Genomic DNA, 21,625 nt, shown 5'->3' with positions numbered 1-21,625 from the left:
GCACACACCACACACGCACACACATGCGCGCACACACATGCACACATGCATACACACATGCACACACATGCACACACACATGCACACACATCCCACATACACACACACACACACACACCGCCAGCCAGGCGGAGCGCCCAGAAGCCCCGGCAGATGCCTCTCTGCTGCTGTGAGTGGGGGCTGGGAGGCCCGGGCATGGCCCAGCTCTCCTTGCAGGACACATACACGTGAGCAGAGCTGAGCTCACGGCCACGGCTTAGGCTGAGGGCGCGCTGCCCGCACGGGATGGGACAGACCAGAGGACGTGGACACTGCCCAGAGTCCCCGCCAGACCGAGGGTGCAGACGTGGGGCGGCAGCCTGTGAAGATGCCGCTGGTCTGACCTCCACCTCGGGGTGGGGTGGGGGGGCAGCTGGGGCCCAGCTCTGGGCTCTGGGTGCCGGGTTCCGCAGGCTCTGGGGGGGGTTGCGGGGCGCGGCCTGGGAGGCCTGGGGCGGTGCTGGGGGTGGGGTTGCGCCAGAGGCTTGTCTTTGGCCCGCTGGAGCCTCACACGTCCTGGGGTGCCTCCCGCAGAGACCACACAGGACCCCGCCCCTGGGACCCGTGTCACCTGGCCCCACACTGGGTGGGGCGGCTGGGGACTCGGCTTTTCGCTTTGAGCTTTGATCCGCCCGCCGCCGCCCCGCGAGGTGCAGGGATGTGACCTTCAGCGACCGCTGGGATGAGCCAAGCCCCCGCCCGCCGCCTGCGCCGCCCCTCTGCCTCCCGGCCGCGCTGACCGCTCCCGCCCGCTGGCCGCTGGCCTGCCCGCCCGCCATGCCGGCCCCCGCCCTGGGCGCCGCGCTGCTGCTGCTGCTGCTGCTGCTGGACCCGGAACCCGCCCACTGTGAGTGCTGGCCGGCCGGGGCCCCAGCCCTGCACCTGTCCCCAGCCCAGGCCCAGACCCAGACCCAGACCCAGACCCAGACCCAGACCCAGGCCAGACCCAGGCCCAGGCCCAGACCCAGACCCAGACCCAGACCCAGACCCAGACCCAGACCCAGGCCAGACGCAGGCCAGACCCAGACCCAGACCCAGGCCCAGGCCCAGGCCCAGACCCAGACCCAGGCCCAGACCTGAGCCCCAGGCCCGCACCCCCCATGCTACTTTCCCAGGCTGGCACCTCCCACTCGGCTTCACCAGGCCCACACTCTCTCCACTGGCCTGCATCAGTCTCTGGCCCCCCTGCACCCCGGACCCCCTGCACCTGCTCCCCCTCACCGCAGGCCCTGCCCCTCCCTGTCCCCTGCAGAGATCTGTCCCTGACTCCAGTCCTGTTCCCAGCAGTGTGATGTCCCTGTCCTCATGTCTGTCCCTCTCTCTGTCCCCTGTCCCTGGCAGCACATGCTGACTGTCCCCTGCCCCCATCTCTATCCCTGTCCCCTGTCCCCAGCAGTGTGATGCTGACTGTCCCTATCTCTGTCCCCTATCTCTGGCAGTATGATGCTGACTGTCCCTGTCCCTGTCAGGCAGTGTGATGCTGACTGCCCCTGTACCCTGTCTGGCAGTGTCACACTGACTGTCCCCTGTCCCTGTCAGGCAGTGTCACGCTGACTGTCCCTGTCCCCTGTCTGGCAGTGTCACACTGACTGTCCCTGTCCCCCATCTGGCAGTGTCACACTGACTGTCCCTGTCCCCTGTCCAGCAGTGTCACACTGACTGTCCCTGTCCCCTGTCCAGCAGTGTCACACTGACTGTCCCTGTCCCCTGTCCAGCAGTGTCACACTGACTGTCCCTGTCCCCTGTCCAGCAGTGTCACACTGACTGTCCCTGTCCCCTGTCTGGCAGTGTCACACTGACTGTCCCTGTCCCCTGTCTGGCAGTGTCACACTGACTGTCCCTGTCCCCTGTCTGGCAGTGTCACACTGACTGTCCCTGTCCCTGTTCAGCATTGTCACGCTGACTGTCCCTGTCCCGTGTCTGGCAGTGTCACACTGACTGTCCCTGTCCCCTGTTTGGCAGTGTCACACTGACTGTCCCTGTCCCTGTCCAGCAGTGTAACGCTGACTGTCCCTGTCCCTGTCCAGCAGTGTAACGCTGACTGTCTCTGTCCCCTGTCCGGCAGAGTCACACTGACTGTCCCTGTCCCCCATTTGGCAGTGTCACGCTGACTGTCCCTGTCCCCTATTTGGCAGTGTCACACTGACTGTCCCTGTCCCCTGTCCAGCAGTGTCACACGGACTGTCCCTGTCCCCTGTTCGGCAGTGTCACACTGACTGTCCCTGTCCCTGTCCAGCAGTGTCACGCTGACTGTCCATGTCCCCTGTTCAGCATTGTCACGCTGACTGTCCCTGTCCCTGTCCCTGTTCAGCATTGTCACACTGACTGTCCCTGTCCCTGTCCCTGTTCAGCATTGTCACACTGACTGTCCCTGTCCCTGTCCCTGTTCAGCAGTGTCACACAGACTGTCTCCTGTCCCCCGTTCAGCAGTGTCACACTGACTGTCCCCTGTCCCCTGTCCATCAGTGTCACACTGACTGTCCCTGTTCCCCGTTCGACAATGTCACGCTGACTGTCCCCTGTCCCCTGTCCAGCAGTGTCACGCTGACTGTCCCTGTACCCCATTCGGCAGTGTCACACTGACTGTCCCCTGTCCCCTGTCCAGCAGTGTCACGCTGACTGTCCCTGTCCCCTGTCTGGCAGTGTCACATGGACTGTCCCTGTCCCTGTCTGGCAGTGTCACGCTGACTGTCCCTGTCCCCTGTCTGGCAGTGTCACACTGACTGTCCCTGTCCCCCATCTGGCAGTGTCACGCTGACTGTCCCTGTCCCCTGTCCGGCAGTGTTACACTGACTGTCCCTGTCCCCTGTCCAGCAGTGTTACACTGACTGTCCCTGTCCCCTGTCTGGCAGTGTCACACTGACTGTCCCTGCCCTGTCCCCACAGCGGTGATGTTGGGGGCGCGGGAGGCAGCCCAGTTCCTGAGGCCCCGGCAGCGACGCGCTTTCCAAGTGTTTGAGGAGACCAAGCAGGGCCACCTGGAGCGCGAGTGTGTGGAGGAGCTGTGCAGCCAGGAGGAGGCCCGAGAGGTGTTCGAGAATGACCCCGAGACGGTGAGGGCCGGGGGCTCAGGACCCCGAGACGGTGAGGGCCGGGGGCTCAGGACCCCGAGACGGTGAGGGTGGGCCGTGGGCTGGGGCTCAGGTGTTGGAGAATGGCCCAGAGACAGTGAAGGTGGGCTGGGGGCCGGGGGCCTGGGGGCGGGCTGGGGACACAGCTCAGAGACGGGTCCCTGCAGTCCCAAGGGGAACATGGAGGGCTCCCTGGAGGAGGAGGCAGGGCCACCGTGGCTGTGAGCAGGCCCAGCAGCACGACCTCGGGGCCGGCAGAACACGGGTGGGGGTGGGGGGCTAGGGGGCAGGCAGAGCACACTGGTGGCTCCTGGGTGCTGGGGAGGTGTCCCTCGGCCCTGCCTTCTGAAAGGGGGTCTGTAGCCTGGGGAGTCAGGAGCAGGACTGGGGGCGATGGGGCCGACCAGACTCCAGCTCTGCGCTGGCCTGGCCCTCATCTCCGGGCTGAGAGTCGGGTGGGTGGCGGTCAGCGTGAGGACTGGGCCGGGGCCTGGCCGAGGGCCGGGCTCAAGTGTCCCGGCTGGAAGCCGCGGGTGCCCTAGGCGCTGGCTGTGCTGAGCGGCTCAGGCTGCAGCCTGCCTAATCCGGATCTTTCCGGGGCCTCCTTCCACTGGGCAGGGCGGGCGCCTGGCTGGCCTTCGGGCTCCTTATCACCCCTGGCGCGACAGCTCCCCACATTCCTGGGCAGGGCGGGCGCCTCTCCCTGCCCCCTGACACCCCCAATGCAGGGGCAGGTCCCCTCACAACACCCTCAGCTTCCGGGCGCAGCCCAGTTCCGCAGACGCGGCCTCCGGCCACCACGGCGCTAACCTGGCCGAGGCTACTTCTGGGCGCACCCGGCCCTGCCAGTGACCCCTGGCCTCCAGCCCACAGCAGGCTGCACCCCAGTCCGGAACCTGCGGCCTCCGTCTCTCCCTCCTCTCTGGGCAGCAGAGCAGGGCTAGTGTCCAGGCTGTGGGCGTGGGCAGAGCACTGCTGGCAGCTGTGATTGGGAGCAGGTGTGTGAGCTGAGGCAGGTGTGTGAGATGTGGCAGGTGTGTGAGCTGTGGTGGGTGTGTGAGCTGTGGCAGGTGTGTGAGCTGTGGCAGGTGTGTGAGCTATGGCAGGTGTGTGAGCTTTGGCAGGTGTGTGAGCTGAGCAGGTGTGTGAGCTGTGGCAGGTGTGTGAGCTGAGCAGGTGTGTGAGCTGTGGCAGGTGTGTGAGCTGTGGCAGGTTTGTGAGCTGAGCAGGTGTGTGACCTGTGGCAGGTGTGTGAGCTGGGCAGGTGGGTGAGCTAGGCAGGTGTGTGAGCTGTGGCAGGTGGGTGAGATTTGGCAGGTGGGTTAGCTGGGCAGGTGTGTGAGCTGGGCAGGTGGGTGAGCTGGGCAGGTGTGTGAGCTGGGCAGGTGTGTGAGCTGTTGCAGGTGGGTGAGCTGTGCTGGTGTGTGAGTTGTGGCAGGTGTGTGAGCTGTGGCAGGTGTGTGAGCTGTGGCAGGTGTGTTAGCTGGGCAGGTGTGTGAGCTGTGGCAGGTGTGTGAGCTGTGGCAGGTGTGTGAGCTGAGGCAAGTGTGAGCTGTGACAGGTGTGTGAGCTGTGACAGGTGTGTGAGCTGGGCAGGTGTGTGAGTTGTGGCATGAGTGTGAGCTGTGGTAGGTATGTGAGCTGTGGCAGGTGTGTGAGCTGTGGCAGGTGTGTGAGCTGAGCAGGTGAGTGAGCTGTCAGGTGTGTGAGCTGAGGAAGGTGGGTGAGCTGTGGCAGGTGTGTGAGCTGAGTAGGTGTGTGAGCTGTGGCAGGTGTGTGAGCTGTGGCAGGTGTGTGAGCTGTGGCAGGTGTGTGAGCTATGGCAGGTGTGTGAGCTGAGCAGGTGTGTGAGCTGTGGCAGGTGTGTGAGCTGTGGCAGGTGGGTGAACTGAGCAGGTATGTGAGCAGTGGCAGGTGTGTGAGCTGTGCAGGTGTGTGAGCCTAGCAGGTGTGTGAGCTGTGGCAGGTGTGTGAGCTGGGCAGGTGTGTGAGCTGGACAAGTATGTGAGCTGTGGCAGGTGGGTGAGCTGGACAGGTGGGTGAGCTGGGCAGGTGTGTGAGCTGAGCAGGTGTGTGAGCTGTGGCAGGTGTGTGAGCTGTGGCAGGTGTGTGAGCTGAGCAGGTGTGTGAGCTGGACAGGTGTGTGAGCTGTGGCAGGTGTGTGAGCTGTGGCATGTGTGTGAGATGTGGCAGGTGTGTGAGCTTTGGCAGGTGTGTGAGGTGTGACAGGTGTGTGAGATGTGGCACGTGTGTGAGCTGTGGCAGGTGTGTGAGCTGTGGCAGGTTTGTGAGCTATGACAGGTGTGTGATCTGTGACAGGTGTGTGAGCTGTGGCAGGTGTGTGAGCTGTGGCAGGTGTGTGAGATATGGCAGGTGTGTGAGCTGTGGCAGGTTTGTGAGGTGTAACAGGTGTGTGAACTGTGCAGGTGTGTGAGCTGTGGCAGGTGGGTGAGCTATGACAGGTGTGTGAGCTGTGACCAGTGTGTGAGCTGTGGCAGGTGTGTGAGCTGGGCATGTGTTAGCTATGGCAGGTGTGTGAGCTGTGGCAGGTGTGAGAGCTGTGGCAGGTGTGTGAGCTGAACAGGTGTGTGAGCTCAAGTTGGACCACCCCCTCTGAGGACTGTGGCCTTGGGCTCGGCCTTGGGCCTCCTGACTCAGGTGAGTCTCCTGCAGCTTTGTCCTTGAGGGTGAGACTGCATAATGTGAACCAGCCGTGGACACCACAGAACAGGAAGCCCAGTGCCAGGCTGCCCTCTGCCCGTGCCCAGGCCGGGGGGCTCGTGTCTGAGGAAGGCGGGGTCCAGGGACCTGCTCTTACCAGGGAGGTCCCTAGGGAGGGGCTGGGGGCTGTGGCCAAGGCCCCTGGGGCATCTGGGAGGTGAGCCGGGGGATGGAGCAGTGCAGTGTGACGGGGGCTCAGCCTCAGCTGCACTGGGGTGGAGGCTGCCCCCAGACCCGGGAGCCACCTCACACCTGCCCCTGCAGTCACCCACCGCCAGCCCCTCCGGTAACCACAGCCCCCCTTTTCTCCGCAGAACTATTTCTACCCTCGGTACCTGGGTGAGTGACCTCTGTCCCACTGTCCCGCCCCGGGGACACGGCAGGCTGGGCCACACCACGACCTTGTCCCATGTCCCCCTCTCCCCGGTGGCTCCGCCCGACGCCACCCGGGCCCCCTGCCTCCCTGGCCGGTGCTGGGTGTGGGCATGTCACGTGGCAGGCCGCTGAGGGGTGACCCCGTCTGTCCCCGCAGACTGCATCAGCAAGCACGGCTCTCCGTACTCCAGGAACCCCGACTTTGTGACGTGTGTTCAGAGTGAGTGTCCTTGCCATCTGTCCCTCAGCTGTGTTCCAGCCTCTCTGGGAAGCAGGATGACGCCGGCCTGTTCCATGGGGCTCTGGCCACCCACCCAGCCTGGAGCGCCCCACACAGAACCCTCCTGAGCCTGGGCAGGACCCCACCCCAGGGACAGGAAAGCCCACCCCTTCCCTACAGCAGTGAGGACCCCCACCCAGGCGCAGTGAACATGAGGCAGCTGCTCCAACTGACTTCAAGACTCTGAACATGGGGAGGTGACATGGGAGGGACCCCAGCAGTGTCCTCAGGACTGACCCCCAGACTGACCCCAGGACTGACCCCCAGACTGACCCCAGCAGTGCCCTCAGGACTGACCCCCAGACTGACCCCAGGACTGACCCCCAGACTGACCCCAGCAGTGCCCTCAGGACTGACCCCCAGACCGACCCCAGGACTGACCCCCAGACTGACCCCAGCAGTGCCCTCAGGACTGACCCCCAGACTGACCCCAGGACTGACCCCCAGACTGACCCCAGCAGTGTCCAAGTACAGGCTCACACACCTGCCCGCACACACCTACCCGCACACACCTGCCCGCCTGCTCTCCAGGGTTCTGGCTTTTGGAGCCCCCCAGTCTTGGATGAGGGTCCTCCAGACCAGGGGCGGCTGTGGACCCTTCCTGGGGGTGGGGTCTGCCCTGCCAGCAGGCTAAGTCAGCCAGGGAGGGGTCTGCTGGGCTGAGTCAGCCTGGCCTTTGGCCTGCCCCGACCCTGGCCCCACGGCCCTCCACCCCGGGGGCCACTCAGGAGGGCTCTGTCCCCCCACCAGACCTGCCGGACCAGTGCTCCCCAAAGCCTTGTGACAGGGAGGGGACGTCCACGTGCCAGGACCTGCAGGGAGAATTCCGCTGCCACTGCCATGCGGGTTGGGGCGGGCGGCTCTGTGGCCAGGGTGAGCCTGTGAGCCCCGGGGACGGCAGGGTGGCCTCAGGGTGGCCTCGGGGGTCAGCGCTGGGGAGGGGTGGCCTCCCGGCGCCACCAGGGCCCCCGTGGACATGCAGCCCCCGCCCCTCTCGCGGCCAGCCTCCGTCCCCGTCACCCCAGGGGCTGTGGTGCCAGGCTGGGTCATCCCAGAGGGGGTGCTGGAGCTCGGGACCCCAGCCGTGTGTCTGTCCTCCAGACGTGAATGAGTGCGGCCGGCAGAACGGGGGCTGTGCTCAGGTCTGCTACAACCAGCCCGGAAGTTTCCGCTGCGCCTGTTACAGCGGCTACTTGCTGGCCCCTGATGGCCGGGCCTGTCACGGTGAGCCTCCCGCCCGACACCCACAGGGGGCCACCCAGCTCAGGGGGCCTGTCCACCCCACCCCGGGGGCCGCCCAGCTCAGGGGGCCTGTCCACCCCACCCCGGGGGCCGCCCAGCTCAGGAGGCCTGTCCACCCCACTCTGGGGGCCGCCCAGCTCAGGAGGCCTGTCCACCCCACCCCGGGGGCCGCCCAGCTCAGGAGGCCTGTCCACCCCACCCCGGGGGCCGCCCAGCTCAGGAGGCCTGTCCACCCCACTCTGGGGGCTGCCCAGCTCAGGGCCTGTCCACTGCACCCCCTGGGGCTCTCCCCACCCCACCCTGGGGACACCCCACTCCACCCCTGGCCTGACCGCCCCCTCCTCCCTCCTTCTGGCCACCTCTCAGTTCTCTGAGTCACCGTGGGGCTGCCTTGGCTTGGGGTGGGGGACAAGCCCGGACATGCTCTGGGTCCTGGCCAGAAGGGTGACTCAGCCTCAGGGCGAGGCTCAGGGCCTCCTAGGGGCCTGTAGCCCTGTGTCCCAGGCGCCTGGGAGGGGCAGGGGTGTCCACCTCACCCCACTGCTCGCCCCCCAGAGTGCCAAAGCCTCCCCCTCCCTGCAGCCTTGGGTTGATGACAGCCACCCCACCCGGTGCCCCAGGATGGCACAGTGAGGCTCCGTGTCAGAGCCAGGGTGCCCCCTGCAGGACAGCGTCCACCTGTCCACTGAGGCCCAGGGTACCCCTGAGGACTCTCAGGGGCCAACACCCCTCTTCTGAGGGCCTGTGGGGTTTCCCCTGTGAGTAGCTGAGTCTCCTCAGGCTCAGGATGCCCCACAGGCCAGGCCCACGGCTGTTTGTCTGCTGACTAGTCGCCCAGCAGTCCCCTGGTGTGGCCTTCTCCCGCCCCGCGCCAGGTGTGAGGGGTCTCGGGTCCAACTGCTGTGACCAGCCCCACTCTGGGGGCCGCCCAGCTCAGGGCCTGTCCACTGCACCCCCTGGGGCTCTCCCCACCCCACCCTGGGGACACCCCACTCCACCCCTGGCCTGACCGCCCCCTCCTCCCTCCTTCTGGCCACCTCTCAGTTCTCTGAGTCACCAGTGATTTATCAGCTGAGTGGTTATTGATCTGATTGATTAATGAGGAGTAATCAGCAGATCTGATTGACAAACAGGTTTTTTTTAATTGCCTCCAGGGTTGTCCCGGGGGCTTGGTGGCAGCAGGACAATCCACCGCTCCCAGCAGCCCCCCCCCCCATTGTATTTGACAGGACAGAGAAATTGAGAGGTGAGACAGGAAGGGAGACAAACAGAGAGACACCTGCAGCCCTGCTCCACCCTGAAGTTTGCCCCTGCAGGTGGGGAGCGGGGCTCGAACCTAGGTCCTTGTGCCTGTGACATGAGCCACCAGCGAGCCTCCCAGCAGTCGCTGTTTGGTGACCGCTGTGACTGACAGCTGTGCCATGATGATCAGTGATCGGCACGACTGCTGACGGCCTGTGACAGGTGGCAGGTGACCAGGTAGCGTGCTGCCTGGCTGACCCTGACCGGGCGCGTGTGCGGTCAAGCCGTGCCCACACCTCCTTCCTCTGTGCCGGCCCCGTGTCCTGAGGGACCTGGGAGTCCCGGGGCTGTGCCTGTGCCCGTCCCTGAGTTGGGGGCCACCCCCCAGGCGGGTGGTCGGGGGCTGCTATGGGTGTGGGGAGAGCCGCGGCACCTGAGGGGGGGACGCGGAGCCCCCGGGATGGACGCCCCGTATGCGGCAGCCCTGCTCACGCTGCGGCCTGGCCAGAGGAACGCGGCAGTGGCAGGTGTCCGTCCGCACCTGAAGCTCTGTCTTTCCCCAGATGTGGACGAGTGTGAGGACCCTGGAGCCTGCGGGCAGGCTCGCTGCCAGAACCTGCCGGGCTCCTTCTCCTGCGTGTGTGACCAGGGCTACACCTTCAGCCCCCCGGACAAGGCCTGCCGAGGTGCTCACTGAGCTCACTGCCCGGCCCTGCCCAAGACCACAGCTCCAGCTGGCCAACACAGAAGGCACACACTCACTCACTCACACCCACACACACACACACACGCAGACACATGCAGACACACACACACACTCACACACACGCAGACACACAGACATACACTCACACACACAGACACATGCAGACACACACACACACACTCACTCACACACAGACACACACACACGCAGACACACAGACATACACTCACAGACACAGACACACACTCACACACACTCACACACACACACACACTCACACACACACACTCACACTCTCACACAGACTCACATACATACTCACACACACACTCACACACACTCACACACACTCACACACACTCACACTCACACACACTCACATACACTCACACACAGACTCACACACTCACACACACTCACACACACACACAGACTCACACACACTCACACACACACTCACACACAGACTCACACACTCACACACACTGACACACACACTGACACACACTCATACACACTCACACACACACTCACACACACACTCACACACACTCACACACACTCACACACACACTCACACACACACTCACACACACTCACACACACACTCACACACACCACGCACATGCAAAGCACACGCTCCCCGCACCTTCCTTACAACACCCACCACCGGCCTCCCTGCCCCAGTCTGTCTGCACAGCTGTGCAGAGTGGGGGCTGCGCCATCCTGGCTCTTGGAGCCCTTACCCTGTGGCCCACCTGAGGAGGGGGTGGGCCGGGCCGGGCGTGGCTGGGAGGTGGGGCTGGTGGGGGTGTGTCCGTGTCCAGGTGGGCAGTTGGGGCCCTGTCCCTGGTCGGATGTGAGAGCTGCCCCGTCCCCGTCCCCGTCCCCCACCCCTGTCCCTGTCCCTTCTCCCCCGCAGACGTGGATGAGTGCGCCGAGGGCCGCTGTGAGCAGAGCTGCGTGAACGCCCCCGGGAGTTACAGCTGCCTCTGTGATGGGCGTGGGGGCCACAAGCTGGCCCCGGACATGAACACCTGCGAGGTAGCTGGCGCCCTGGAGGTCTGCCGGCCACCACGGGTCCTGGCCTGGGAGGGACGGGCTGGGCTCAGGGCCCTTAGCATTGTGTGCCGGCCTGGCCCTGCTCCTCGGCCGCGGGGAGCACTCCACACACATGGCCTGCGGGCGCTTCTCTCCTGGGCCGTGTGTGAAATGCCCCCACTCGCAGACTCGAGGCCACGGGAGCCGGGCCGGGGGCACGGGTGCAGGGGAGAGTCGGGGGCTGTGTGGGCACCGGGCGGGGAGGCCTGAGGACGGCGGTGTCCGTCACCTGACCGGCAGGCTGGCTGCCCACCAGGACATCCTGCCCTGTGTGAGCTTCGCCATGGCCAAGAGCATGAAGTCACTGTACCTGGGACGAATGTTCAGTGCCACACCTGTGCTGAGGCTGCGATTCAAGAGACTGGAGCCCACCAGGTGGGGCAGGGGGAGGGGACTGACCAGCAGGGGGAGGGGACTGACCGGCAGGGGGGCAGGGGGAGGGGACTGACCGGCAGGGGGAGGAGATGCCTGAGGGGGAGCTGGCCACCGGGGTCCTGGACATCGACAAGGGTCTGTCCCGGTCTCCCTGTCTACCCTCTGCCCGTGTGTCCGCAGGCTGGTGGCCGAATTTGACTTCCGGACCTTCGACCCAGAGGGCGTGCTGTTCTTCGCGGGCGGCCGCCAGGAGGGCTCCTGGATGGTGCTGGGGCTGCGGGGGGGCCGTCTGGAGCTGCAGCTGAGCTCCCAGGGCGTGGGCCGCGTGACCAGCAGCGGGCCCACCATCAACCACGGCCAGTGGCAGACGGTGAGCCGAGCCCGGGACGCTGGGACACGCAGGGCAGCTGGGCGGACAGGAGGGTGTCCCTCGAGGGTGACGGCATGGCCTTCTGAGACCAAGGAGCTCCTGGGGTTGGAGGCCGATTGTCTCTGTGGGGAGATGTCCCTGGCTGGCCTGCAGACCCCGTCCCCCCTGTGTCCCCGGGTCCCCAGCTGACCTGCAGACCCCTGTCCCCCCTGTGTCCCCGGCTGGCCGGCAGACCCCTGTCCCCACTGTGTCCCCAGCTGACCTGCAGACCCCTGTCCCCCCTGTGTCCCCAGCTGACCTGCAGACCCCGTCCCCCCTGTGTCCCTGGGTCCCCAGCTGACCTGCAGGCCCCGTCCCCCCTGTGTCCCCAGCTGACCTGCAGACCCCGTCCCCTGTGTCCCTGGGTCCCCAGCTGACCTGCAGGCCCCGTCCCCCCTGTGTCCCCAGGTCCCTGCTGGCCTGCTGAGCCACTGTCCCCCCTGTGTCCCCGGGTCCCCGCTGGCCTGCAGGCCCCTGTCCCCTCTGTGTCCCCAGGGTCCCTGCTGGCCTGCTGAGCCCCTGTCCCCTCTGTGTCCCCAGGGTCCCTGCTGGCCTGCTGAGCCCCTGTCCCCTCTGTGTCCCTGGGTCCCCTCTGGCCTGCTGAGTCCCTGTCCCCTCTGTGTCCCCAGGTCCCTGCTGGCCTGCTGAGCCCTTGTCCCCTCTGTGTCCCCGGGTCCCTGCTGGCCTGCTGAGTCCCTGTCCCCTCTGTGTCCCTGGGTCCCTGCTGGCCTGCTGAGCCCCTGTCCCCTCTGTGTCCCTGGGTCCCTGCTGGCCTGCTGAGCCCCTGTCCCCTCTGTGTCCCTGGGTCCCTGCGGGCCTGCTGAGTCCCTGTCCCCTCTGTGTCCTTGGGTCCCTGCTGGCCTGCTGAGTCCCTGTCCCCTCTGTGTCCCTGGGTCCCTGCTGGCCTGCTGAGCCCCTGTCCCCTCTGTGTCCCTGGGTCCCTGCTGGCCTGCTGAGTCCCTGTCCCCTCTGTGTCCCTGGGTCCCTGCTGGCCTGCTGAGCCCCTGTCCCCTCTGTGTCCCTGGGTCCCTGCTGGCCTGCTGAGCCCCTGTCCCCTCTGTGTCCCTGGGTCCCTGCGGGCCTGCTGAGTCCCTGTCCCCTCTGTGTCCCTGGGTCCCTGCTGGCCTGCTGAGTCCCTGTCCCCTCTGTGTCCCTGGGTCCCTGCGGGCCTGCTGAGCCCCTGTCCCCTCTGTGTCCCTGGGTCCCTGCTGGCCTGCTGAGTCCCTGTCCCCTCTGTGTCCCTGGGTCCCCGCTGGCCTGCTGAGTGCCTGGCCCCGTGTCCACAGATCTCGGTAGAAGAGCTGGAGCGAAGCCTGGTGGTGAAGGTGAACAAGGATGCGGTCATGAAGATCGCTGTGTCTGGGGCCCTGTTCCAGCTGGACAGAGGCCTGTACCACCTGAACCTGACTGTGGGGGGCATCCCCTTCAAGGAGAGAGAGCTGGTGCAGCCGGTAAGTGGGCCGGCAAGGTCCAGGTGTGGCCCCAGGGTGGCTCTAGGTATGGTGTAAGCACACCCACTTGGTTCAGGTGTGATGTCAGCTGTGGTGTCAGGTGTGTCAGTGGGCACAGGTGTGGTGTTAGGCCTGGTCTCGGATATGGTGTATCAGGAGTGGTGTCAGGTGTGTCAGTGGTGTCAGGTGTGTCAGTGTTGTCAGGTGTGTCAGTGATGTCAGGTGTGTCAGTGTTGTCAGGTGTGTCAGTGCTGTCAGGTGTGTCAGTGCTGTCAGGTGTGTCAGTGGTGTCAGGTGTGTCATTGCTGTCAGGTTTGTCAGTGCTGTCAGGTGTGTCAGTGGTGTCAGGTGTGTCAGTGATGTCAGGTGTGTCAGTGGTGTCAGGTGTGTCAGTGCTGTCAGGTGTGTCAGTGGTGTCAGGTGTGTCAGTGCTGTCAGGTGTGTCAGGTGTGTCAGTGATGTCAGGTGTGTCAGTGGTGTCAGGTGTGTCAGTGCTGTCAGGTGTGTAAGGTGTGTCAGTGCTGTCAGGTGTGTCAGTGATGTCAGGTGTGTCAGTGGTGTCAGGTGTGTCAGTGCTGTCAGGTGTGTCAGTGGTGTCAGGTGTGTCAGTGATGTCAGGTGTGTCAGGTGTGTCAGTGCTGTCAGGTGTGTCAGTGATGTCAGGTGTGTCAGTGCTGTCAGGTGTGTCAGTGGTGTCAGGTGTGTCAGTGATGTCAGGTGTGTCAGTGATGTCAGGTGTGTCAGTGGTGTCAGGTGTATCAGTGGTGTCAGGTGTGTCAGGTGTGTCAGTGCTGTCAGGTGTGTCAGTGATGTCAGGTGTGTCAGTGGTGTCAGGTGTGTCAGTGCTGTCAGGTGTGTCAGTGGTGTCAGGTGTGTCAGTGCTGTCAGGTGTGTCAGTGGTGTCAGGTGTGTCAGGTGTGTCAGTGATGTCAGGTGTGTCAGTGGTGTCAGGTGTGTCAGTGCTGTCAGGTGTGTCAGTGATGTCAGGTGTGTCAGTGGTGTCAGGTGTGTCAGTGTTGTCAGGTGTGTCAGTGCTGTCAGGTGTGTCAGTGATGTCTGGTGTGTCAGTGATGTCAGGTGTGTCAGTGCTGTCAGGTGTGTCAGTGGTGTCAGGTGTGTCAGTGATGTCAGGTGTGTCAGTGGTGTCAGGTGTGTCAGTGGTGTCAGGTGTGTCAGTGCTGTCAGGTGTGTCAGTGGTGTCAGGTGTGTCAGGTGTGTCAGTGCTGTCAGGTGTGTCAGGTGTGTCAGTGGTGTCAGGTGTGTCAGTGATGTCAGGTGTGTCAGGTGTGTCAGTGCTGTCAGGTGTGTCAGTGATGTCAGGTGTGTCAGTGGTGTCAGGTGTGTCAGTGCTGTCAGGTGTGTCAGTGGTGTCAGGTGTGTCAGTGATGTCAGGTGTGTCAGTGGTGTCAGGTGTGTCAGTGCTGTCAGGTGTGTCAGTGGTGTCAGGTGTGTCAGTGATGTCAGGTGTGTCAGTGCTGTCAGGTGTGTCAGGTGTGTCAGTGATGTCAGGTGTGTCAGTGGTGTCAGGTGTGTCAGTGCTGTCAGGTGTGTCAGTGATGTCAGGTGTGTCAGTGGTGTCAGGTGTGTCAGTGTTGTCAGGTGTGTCAGTGCTGTCAGGTGTGTCAGTGATGTCTGGTGTGTCAGTGCTGTCAGGTGTGTCAGTGCTGTCAGGTGTGTCAGTGATGTCAGGTGTGTCAGTGGTGTCAGGTGTGTCAGTGCTGTCAGGTGTGTCAGTGGTGTCAGGTGTGTCAGTGGTGTCAGGTGTGTCAGGTGTGTCAGTGATGTCAGGTGTGTCAGTGGTGTCAGGTGTGTCAGTGCTGTCAGGTGTGTCAGTGATGTCAGGTGTGTCAGTGGTGTCAGGTGTGTCAGTGTTGTCAGGTGTGTCAGTGCTGTCAGGTGTGTCAGTGATGTCTGGTGTGTCAGTGATGTCAGGTGTGTCAGTGCTGTCAGGTGTGTCAGTGGTGTCAGGTGTGTCAGTGATGTCAGGTGTGTCAGTGGTGTCAGGTGTGTCAGTGGTGTCAGGTGTGTCAGTGCTGTCAGGTGTGTCAGTGGTGTCAGGTGTGTCAGTGCTGTCAGGTGTGTCAGTGGTGTCAGGTGTGTCAGGTGTGTCAGTGCTGTCAGGTGTGTCAGGTGTGTCAGGTGTGTCAGTGGTGTCAGGTGTGTCAGTGATGTCAGGTGTGTCAGGTGTGTCAGTGCTGTCAGGTGTGTCAGTGATGTCAGGTGTGTCAGTGGTGTCAGGTGTGTCAGTGCTGTCAGGTGTGTCAGTGGTGTCAGGTGTGTCAGTGATGTCAGGTGTGTCAGTGGTGTCAGGTGTATCAGTGGTGTCAGGTGTGTCAGTGCTGTCAGGTGTGTCAGGTGTGTCAGTGATGTCAGGTGTGTCAGTGGTGTCAGGTGTGTCAGTGCTGTCAGGTGTGTCAGTGATGTCAGGTGTGTCAGTGGTGTCAGGTGTGTCAGTGTTGTCAGGTGTGTCAGTGCTGTCAGGTGTGTCAGTGATGTCTGGTGTGTCAGTGATGTCAGGTGTGTCAGTGCTGTCAGGTGTGTCAGTGGTGTCAGGTGTGTCAGTGATGTCAGGTGTGTCAGTGGTGTCAGGTGTGTCAGTGGTGTCAGGTGTGTCAGTGCTGTCAGGTGTGTCAGTGGTGTCAGTGCTGTCAGGTGTGTCAGTGGTGTCAGGTGTGTCAGGTGTGTCAGTGCTGTCAGGTGTGTCAGGTGTGTCAGGTGTGTCAGTGATGTCAGGTGTGTCAGTGCTGTCAGGTGTGTCAGTGGTGTCAGGTGTGTCAGTGCTGTCAGGTGTGTCAGGTGTGTCAGTGATGTCAGGTGTGTCAGTGGTGTCAGGTGTGTCAGTGGTGTCAGGTATGTCAGGTGTGTCAGGTGTGTCAGTGATGTCAGGTGTGTCAGTGGTGTCAGGTGTGTCAGTGATGTCAGGTGTGTCAGGTGTGTCAGTGTTGTCAGGTGTGTCAGTGGTGTCAGGTGTGTCAGTGATGTCAGGTGTGTCAGTGGTGTCAGGTGTGTCAGTGCTGTCAGGTGTGTCAGTGCTGTCAGGTGTGTCAGTGGTGTCAGGTGTGTCAGTGGTGTCAGGTGTGTCAGGTGTGTCAGTGGTGTCAGGTGTGTCAGTGCTGTCAGGTGTGTCAGTGCTGTCAGGTGTGTCAATGGTGTCAGGTGTATCAGTGATGTCAGATGTACCATGGTGTCAGTGCTGTCAGGCGTGTCAGTGCTGTCAGGTGTGACCTCAGGTGTGGCCTAAGGAGAGTCTGTGATCTTGAGTGTGCTGGATGGTGTCACGAGGACCACCCCAAGCGGGCTGCAGCAGATGGGGCCCAAGCGACAGTGTTGTCCCCATGGCCTGAGCTCGGCAGACCCTGTCACTGAACCGCTTGTGGCTGAGTCTGCGGGGCGCCTTCGGCTCAGGGTCTCAGGCTGACCTTGGCCCTGGCCTGTGAGCCCTGACCGGGCGGGACGCTGGCCGCTGTTCCCCAGATGAACCCGCGACTGGACGGCTGCCTGAGGAGCTGGACCTGGATGAATGGCGGGGACAGCACTGTCCAGGACACGGTGAAGGCCAACTCCAGGATGCAGTGCTTCACACTGACAGAGAGGGGCTCCTTCTTCCCAGGGACCGGCTTTGCCTTCTTCCGCCTGGACTACAGTGAGTGCCACCCGGGGTCTCCGCCTGTGGCTTCCCGACTGTGGTCTGTGGCCTCCCATCCGTGGCCTCCCCCTGCAGACCCGAGTGTGGCTGTACAGGGCCTGGGGGCAGCGGAGGACAAGCCTGATCACAGGAGGGCCGGTGGGACACAGCAGTGGGTGTGGGGTGCTGACCGCGCCCGGTCCTCCTCCTGGGGGGTCTGCAGGGCCGGCAGGGCTGTCCCTCAGTCCCGCCAGTGGCCCCAGACCGTCTTCTGATGGGCGGCCTTCATTGCAGCCCGGACCTCCTCCGATGTGGGCACCGGGACCACCTGGGGAGTGGATGTGGTGGCTCGCATACGGCCAGCAGCTGACACGGGGGTGCTGCTGGCGCTGGTGGGCGCGGACCAGGCCGTGGCCCTGTCTGTGGCGCTGGTGGACTACCACTCCACTAAGAAGCTCAAGAAGCAGGTACCAAGAGCTCCTCCACCCTGACCTCCAAAGCCAGGCCCCACCCCCAGCTCCTCACACAGGCCTGAGGACCCAGACTGCCTGGGCCCATCCACACACCTCTCGGGCTCCCAAGGCTGCCCCCAGCCCACCCACAAACTCCTGGGGGCCCTGAGACACCACAGATCAGTCACCCTAGATCAATCACAAACTTCTGGGGGACCCAAGGCTGCCCCCAGCCCACCCACAACTCCTGGGGGTGCAGACTGGCCCCAGATCACCCACAAACTCTGGTGCCCACCTTAGACCCCCATACTCAGAGCCCCTCAGAACCCCCTGTACCCCCTTCAGTGCCCTCCCAAGCCCCACTGCTCAGAGCCCACCTCAGGCCCCCTCAGAGCCTTCTCAAACCCCCCTTCTCAGACCCCCAGCCCCTCTGCCCAGAGCCCCCACAGTGCCCAGACCCAACAATGCCAGTCCAGATGCCTGCACCCCCTGCCTAGAGCCCAGACCCCTAGACCCCTGAACCTGCCCACCTAGACCCCTCAGACCCCTCAATTCCCACGAGACCCCCCGCACCACTTACCCAGACTCCCCAAGCCCCCCAATCCTCAACCAGACCCCCTGTACACCCTTCCCAGAACCCCCAGGCCCCTCAATCCCAAACCTGAACCCCTGGCCAGTGCCCCCAGACCCCTGAACCCCACCCAGACCCTCCCAGACCCCTTGCTCCCCACCCCCAGCTGGTGGTGCTGGCCGTGGAGGACGTGGCGCTGGCCCTGATGGAGATGAAGGCCTGTGATGGACAGGAGCACGTGCTGACCGTGAGGGTGACCAGTGGGGAGGCCACACTGGAGGTGGATGGCACACAGGCCCACAGCGAGCTGGACGGCCCCAGGCTGCAGCAGCGGCTGGCTGTGTTGGGGGAGCACCTCCAGGGCTCAGTGCTCACCTTCCTGGGGGGCCTGCCAGGTAGGGGGACACGGACACTGCTCCTGGGGACATGGACACTGCTCCTGGGGACACGGGCACTGCTCCTGGGGACACGGACACTGCTCCTGGGGACATGGACACTGCTCCTGGGGACACGGGCACTGCACCTGGGGACAAGGACACTGATCCTGGGGACATGGACACTGCTCTTGGGGACACAGACACTGCTCCTGGGGACACGGGCACTGCTCCTGGGGACAAGGACACTGATCCTGGGGACACGGGCACTGCTCCTGGGGACACAGACACTGCTCCTGGGGACACAGACACAGACACTGCTCCTGGGGACACGGACATTGCTCCTGGGGACACGGACACTGCTCCTGGGGACACAGACACAGACGCTACTCCTGGGGACACAGGCACTGCTCCTGGGGACATGGACACTGCTCCTGGGGACACAGACACTGCTCCTGGGGACACGGACACTGCTCCTAGGGACACGGACACTGCTCCTGGGGTCACGGGCACTGCTCCTGGGGACACGGACACTGCTCCTGGGGACACGGGCACTGCTCCTGGGGACACGGGCACTGCACCTGGGGACAAGGACACTGATCCTGGGGACACAGACACCGCTCCTGGGGACACAGGCACTGCTCCTGGGGACACGGGCACTGCTCCTGGGGACAAGGACACTGATCCTGGGGACACGGACACTGCTCCTGGGGACACGGACACTGCTCCTGGGGACACAGACACTGCTCCTGGGGACACAGACACAGACGCTACTCCTGGGGACACAGGCACTGTTCCTGGGGACATGGACACTGCTCCTGGGGATACAGACACTGCTCCTGGGGACACGGACACTGCTCCTAGGGACACGGACACTGCTCCTGGGGACATAGACACTGCTCCTGGGGACACGGACACTGCTCCTGGGGACACAGACGCTGCTCCTGGGGATACAGACACTGCTCCTGGGGACATGGGCACTGCTCCTTGGGACACGGGCACTGCACCTGGGGACACAGACGCTGCTCCTGGGGACACAGACACTGCTCCTGGGGACACGGGCACTGCTCCTGGGGACACGGACACTGCACCTGGGGACACAGACACTGCTCCTGGGGACACAGACACTTCTCCTGGGGACACAGACACTGCTCCTGGGGACACGGGCCAGGGGCATGGCAGCACGTCTCCTTGTGTGGGTACACAGAGGGAAGCACGGGGACTTGGGGAATCATGGGGGTCTTGGCGGTCGTTGGGCACTTGAGGACACGCACAGGGACTTGGAAAAACATGGGGGACATGGGTAATGCACGGGGTCTTGTGGGTCACGGGGTACATGTGGGACTTTGGGAGTCATGGGGCAGTGGGGGGCTGTGGGCAAGCTGGCCAAGGCCTGACCCCCATGTGTCCCCAGATGTGCCGGTGACGGCCGTGCCCGTGACAGCCTTCTTCCGCGGCTGCATGACCCTGCAGCTGGGTGGCCAGGTCCTGGACCTGGACACGGCCACCTATAAGCACAGTGACATCGCCTCACACTCCTGCCCACCGGCCACTCCTCGGCCTGCCTGATGTCCACCTGCTCCAGCCGCCTCTCAGGATAAGCGCCACTACAGCTGCAGCCACACTCCCAGAATAAAGATTCACAGACTTTGTACCCCAGTGTCCATGGCCCGGCACCCCCACCCTGCCCTGTGGGCAGCAGCCACTCCCTAGTGCCCCCAGCTGATCCCTGTCCCCTGCCGCCCTCCCAGGACTGTCCCCACACACAGGAGTGGCCCCACCATGCCAGGACACAGGGGAGCGGCCACGCTGGGCTGGGGGCATAAAGGAGTGGACACAGAGGCTCTTTGAAGCACAGCCCGGAGCCCAGGAGAGGCCCTGTGGTGGGCTGGCTGGTGGTGCATCTTGGACCCCCTGCTGCTGGCCCTCAAGAGGCCAAGCCAGGCACAGAGGCTTCTGGAACCTTCTCCAGGGGTCTGGGTCCCAGAAGCAGAGCTGGTGGTGGTTTTGACTGACCAGCCCTTGGCCTCCATGGAGCTCTGTCAGGGGGTGCAGGGGGAAGCTTGTCCCTCAGGAGGATACGGGCAGCAACAGGGAAAGAAGGGGCTCCAGGGGTGACGCAGAGTTGGGCGCTGGACGTGGGAGGCTGCGTATCCTGGTGGGGGTGGGCAGTGGGTGGTGAGGCCCAGACACGGCCAGTACACTGAACTCAAAAAAAAGGCTCCCTGGGTCAGAGAGGCCATGACAGGCCAGGTGGAACGGAGCCATCCATCAGAGCCCTCAGGGCCTGGGATGCTCCCAGTCTGGGGACCCTAGAGGGACAAAACCAGACCAGACCTCAGGAATTTGCAGACCCCATGACTGGATAAACTATAGGTCATCCAGCCAGCACACAGTAGCCACCAGCCGAGTACTCACAGCCCTGCAACCCAGTGTCGAGAGCCCACCAAACACATTGTCCTCAGCCCAACAACCCCAGTGTCCAAGCCACCAAACACAGTGTCCACAGCCCCCCAACCCCAGTGTCCACAGGATCCTCAACCCAGTGTCGACAACCCTCCAACCCCAGTATCCACAGCCCCTCAACCCTAGTGTCCTAGGGACCTCCAACCCCAGTGTCCATAGCCCCTCAACCCCATTGGAACCCACAGCTCCCCTAACCCCAGTGTCCATGGACCAACAACCACAATAACCTCAGTGTCCATGGAACCCACAGCCCCCATAACCTCAATGTCCATGGAACCCACAGCCCCCATAACCCCAGTGTCCAAGGAACCCACAGTCCCATAACCACAGTGTCCATGGACCCACAGCCCCCATAACCCCAGTGTCCATGGACCCATAGCCCCCATAACCCCATTGTCCATGGAACCCACAGCCCCATAACCCTAGTGTCCATGGGCCCACAACACCCATAACCCCAGTGTCCATGGAACCCACAGCCCCCATAACCCCAGTGTCCATGGAACCCACAGCCCCCATAACCCCAGAGTCCATGGAACCCACAGCCCCCATAACCCCAGTGTCCATGGGACCCACAGGCCCCATAACCCCAGTGTCCATGGAACCCAAGCCCCCATAACCCCAGTGTCCATGGACCCACAGCCCCCATAACCCCAGTGTCCATGGAACCCACAGTCCACATAACCCCAGTGTCCATGGAACCCACAGCCCACATAACCCCAGTGTCCATGGAACCCACAGCCCCTATAACCCCAGTGTCCATGGAACCCACAGCCCCCATTACCCCAGTGTCCATGGGACCCACAGCCCCCATTGCCCCAGTGTCCATGGGACCCACAGGCCCCATAACCCCAGTGTCCATGGGACCCACAGCCCCCATAACCCCAGTGTCCATGGGACCCACAGGCCCCATAACCCCAGTGTCCATGGGACCCACAGCCCCCATAACCCCAGTGTCCATGGGACCCACAGGCCCCATAACCCCAGTGTCCATGGAACCCACAGGCCCCATAACCCCAGTGTCCATGGGACCCACAGCCCCCATAACCCCAGTGTCCATGGGACCCACAAGCCCCATAACCCCAGTGTCCATGGGACCCACAGGCCCCATAACCCCAGTGTCCATGG

At 63.4% G+C, this 21,625-nt stretch overlaps 1 protein-coding gene across 2 annotated transcripts; it reads left to right on the top strand.

Annotated features, from left to right (window-relative positions):
• Positions 1–440: 440 nt before the first annotated feature.
• On the top strand, positions 441–19,688 carry GAS6 (growth arrest specific 6). 2 transcript variants are annotated; one of them, XM_060183738.1, is made up of 15 exons: positions 441–886; positions 2,926–3,092; positions 6,146–6,170; positions 6,364–6,426; positions 7,237–7,359; positions 7,588–7,710; positions 9,534–9,656; positions 10,599–10,720; positions 11,034–11,152; positions 11,333–11,522; positions 12,848–13,012; positions 16,487–16,655; positions 16,932–17,104; positions 17,827–18,055; positions 19,449–19,688. In XM_060183738.1, the coding sequence occupies exons 1-15, from the start codon at positions 817–819 to the stop codon at positions 19,601–19,603; spliced, it is 2,016 nt and encodes a 671-aa protein (XP_060039721.1). In that variant the 5' UTR covers positions 441–816; the 3' UTR covers positions 19,604–19,688. The 2 variants fall into 2 exon arrangements, with proteins under 2 accessions (XP_060039721.1, XP_060039722.1); XM_060183739.1 differs by lacking the exon at positions 12,848–13,012.
• The last annotated feature ends 1,937 nt before the right edge of the window (positions 19,689–21,625 follow it).

This window comes from Erinaceus europaeus, assembly GCF_950295315.1.
Source record: "Erinaceus europaeus chromosome 5 unlocalized genomic scaffold, mEriEur2.1 SUPER_5_unloc_1, whole genome shotgun sequence".
Taxonomy (NCBI): Eukaryota; Metazoa; Chordata; class Mammalia; order Eulipotyphla; family Erinaceidae; genus Erinaceus; species Erinaceus europaeus.
This window is presented reverse-complemented; position numbering and strand designations above follow the sequence as displayed.

What these genes read in the sequence shown, in the direction of transcription:
- GAS6 (XM_060183738.1), top strand. Translation starts at nt 817, where the DNA reads ATGCCGGCCCCCGCCCTGGGCGCCGCGCTGCTGCTGCTGCTGCTGCTG. An exon ending in TCGAGAATGACCCCGAGACG is followed by an intron (nt 3,093 to 6,145) that starts GTGAGGGCCGGG and finishes TTTTCTCCGCAG; the next exon opens with AACTATTTCTACCCTCGGTA. An exon ending in CTAAGAAGCTCAAGAAGCAG is followed by an intron (nt 17,105 to 17,826) that starts GTACCAAGAGCT and finishes CCCCACCCCCAG; the next exon opens with CTGGTGGTGCTGGCCGTGGA.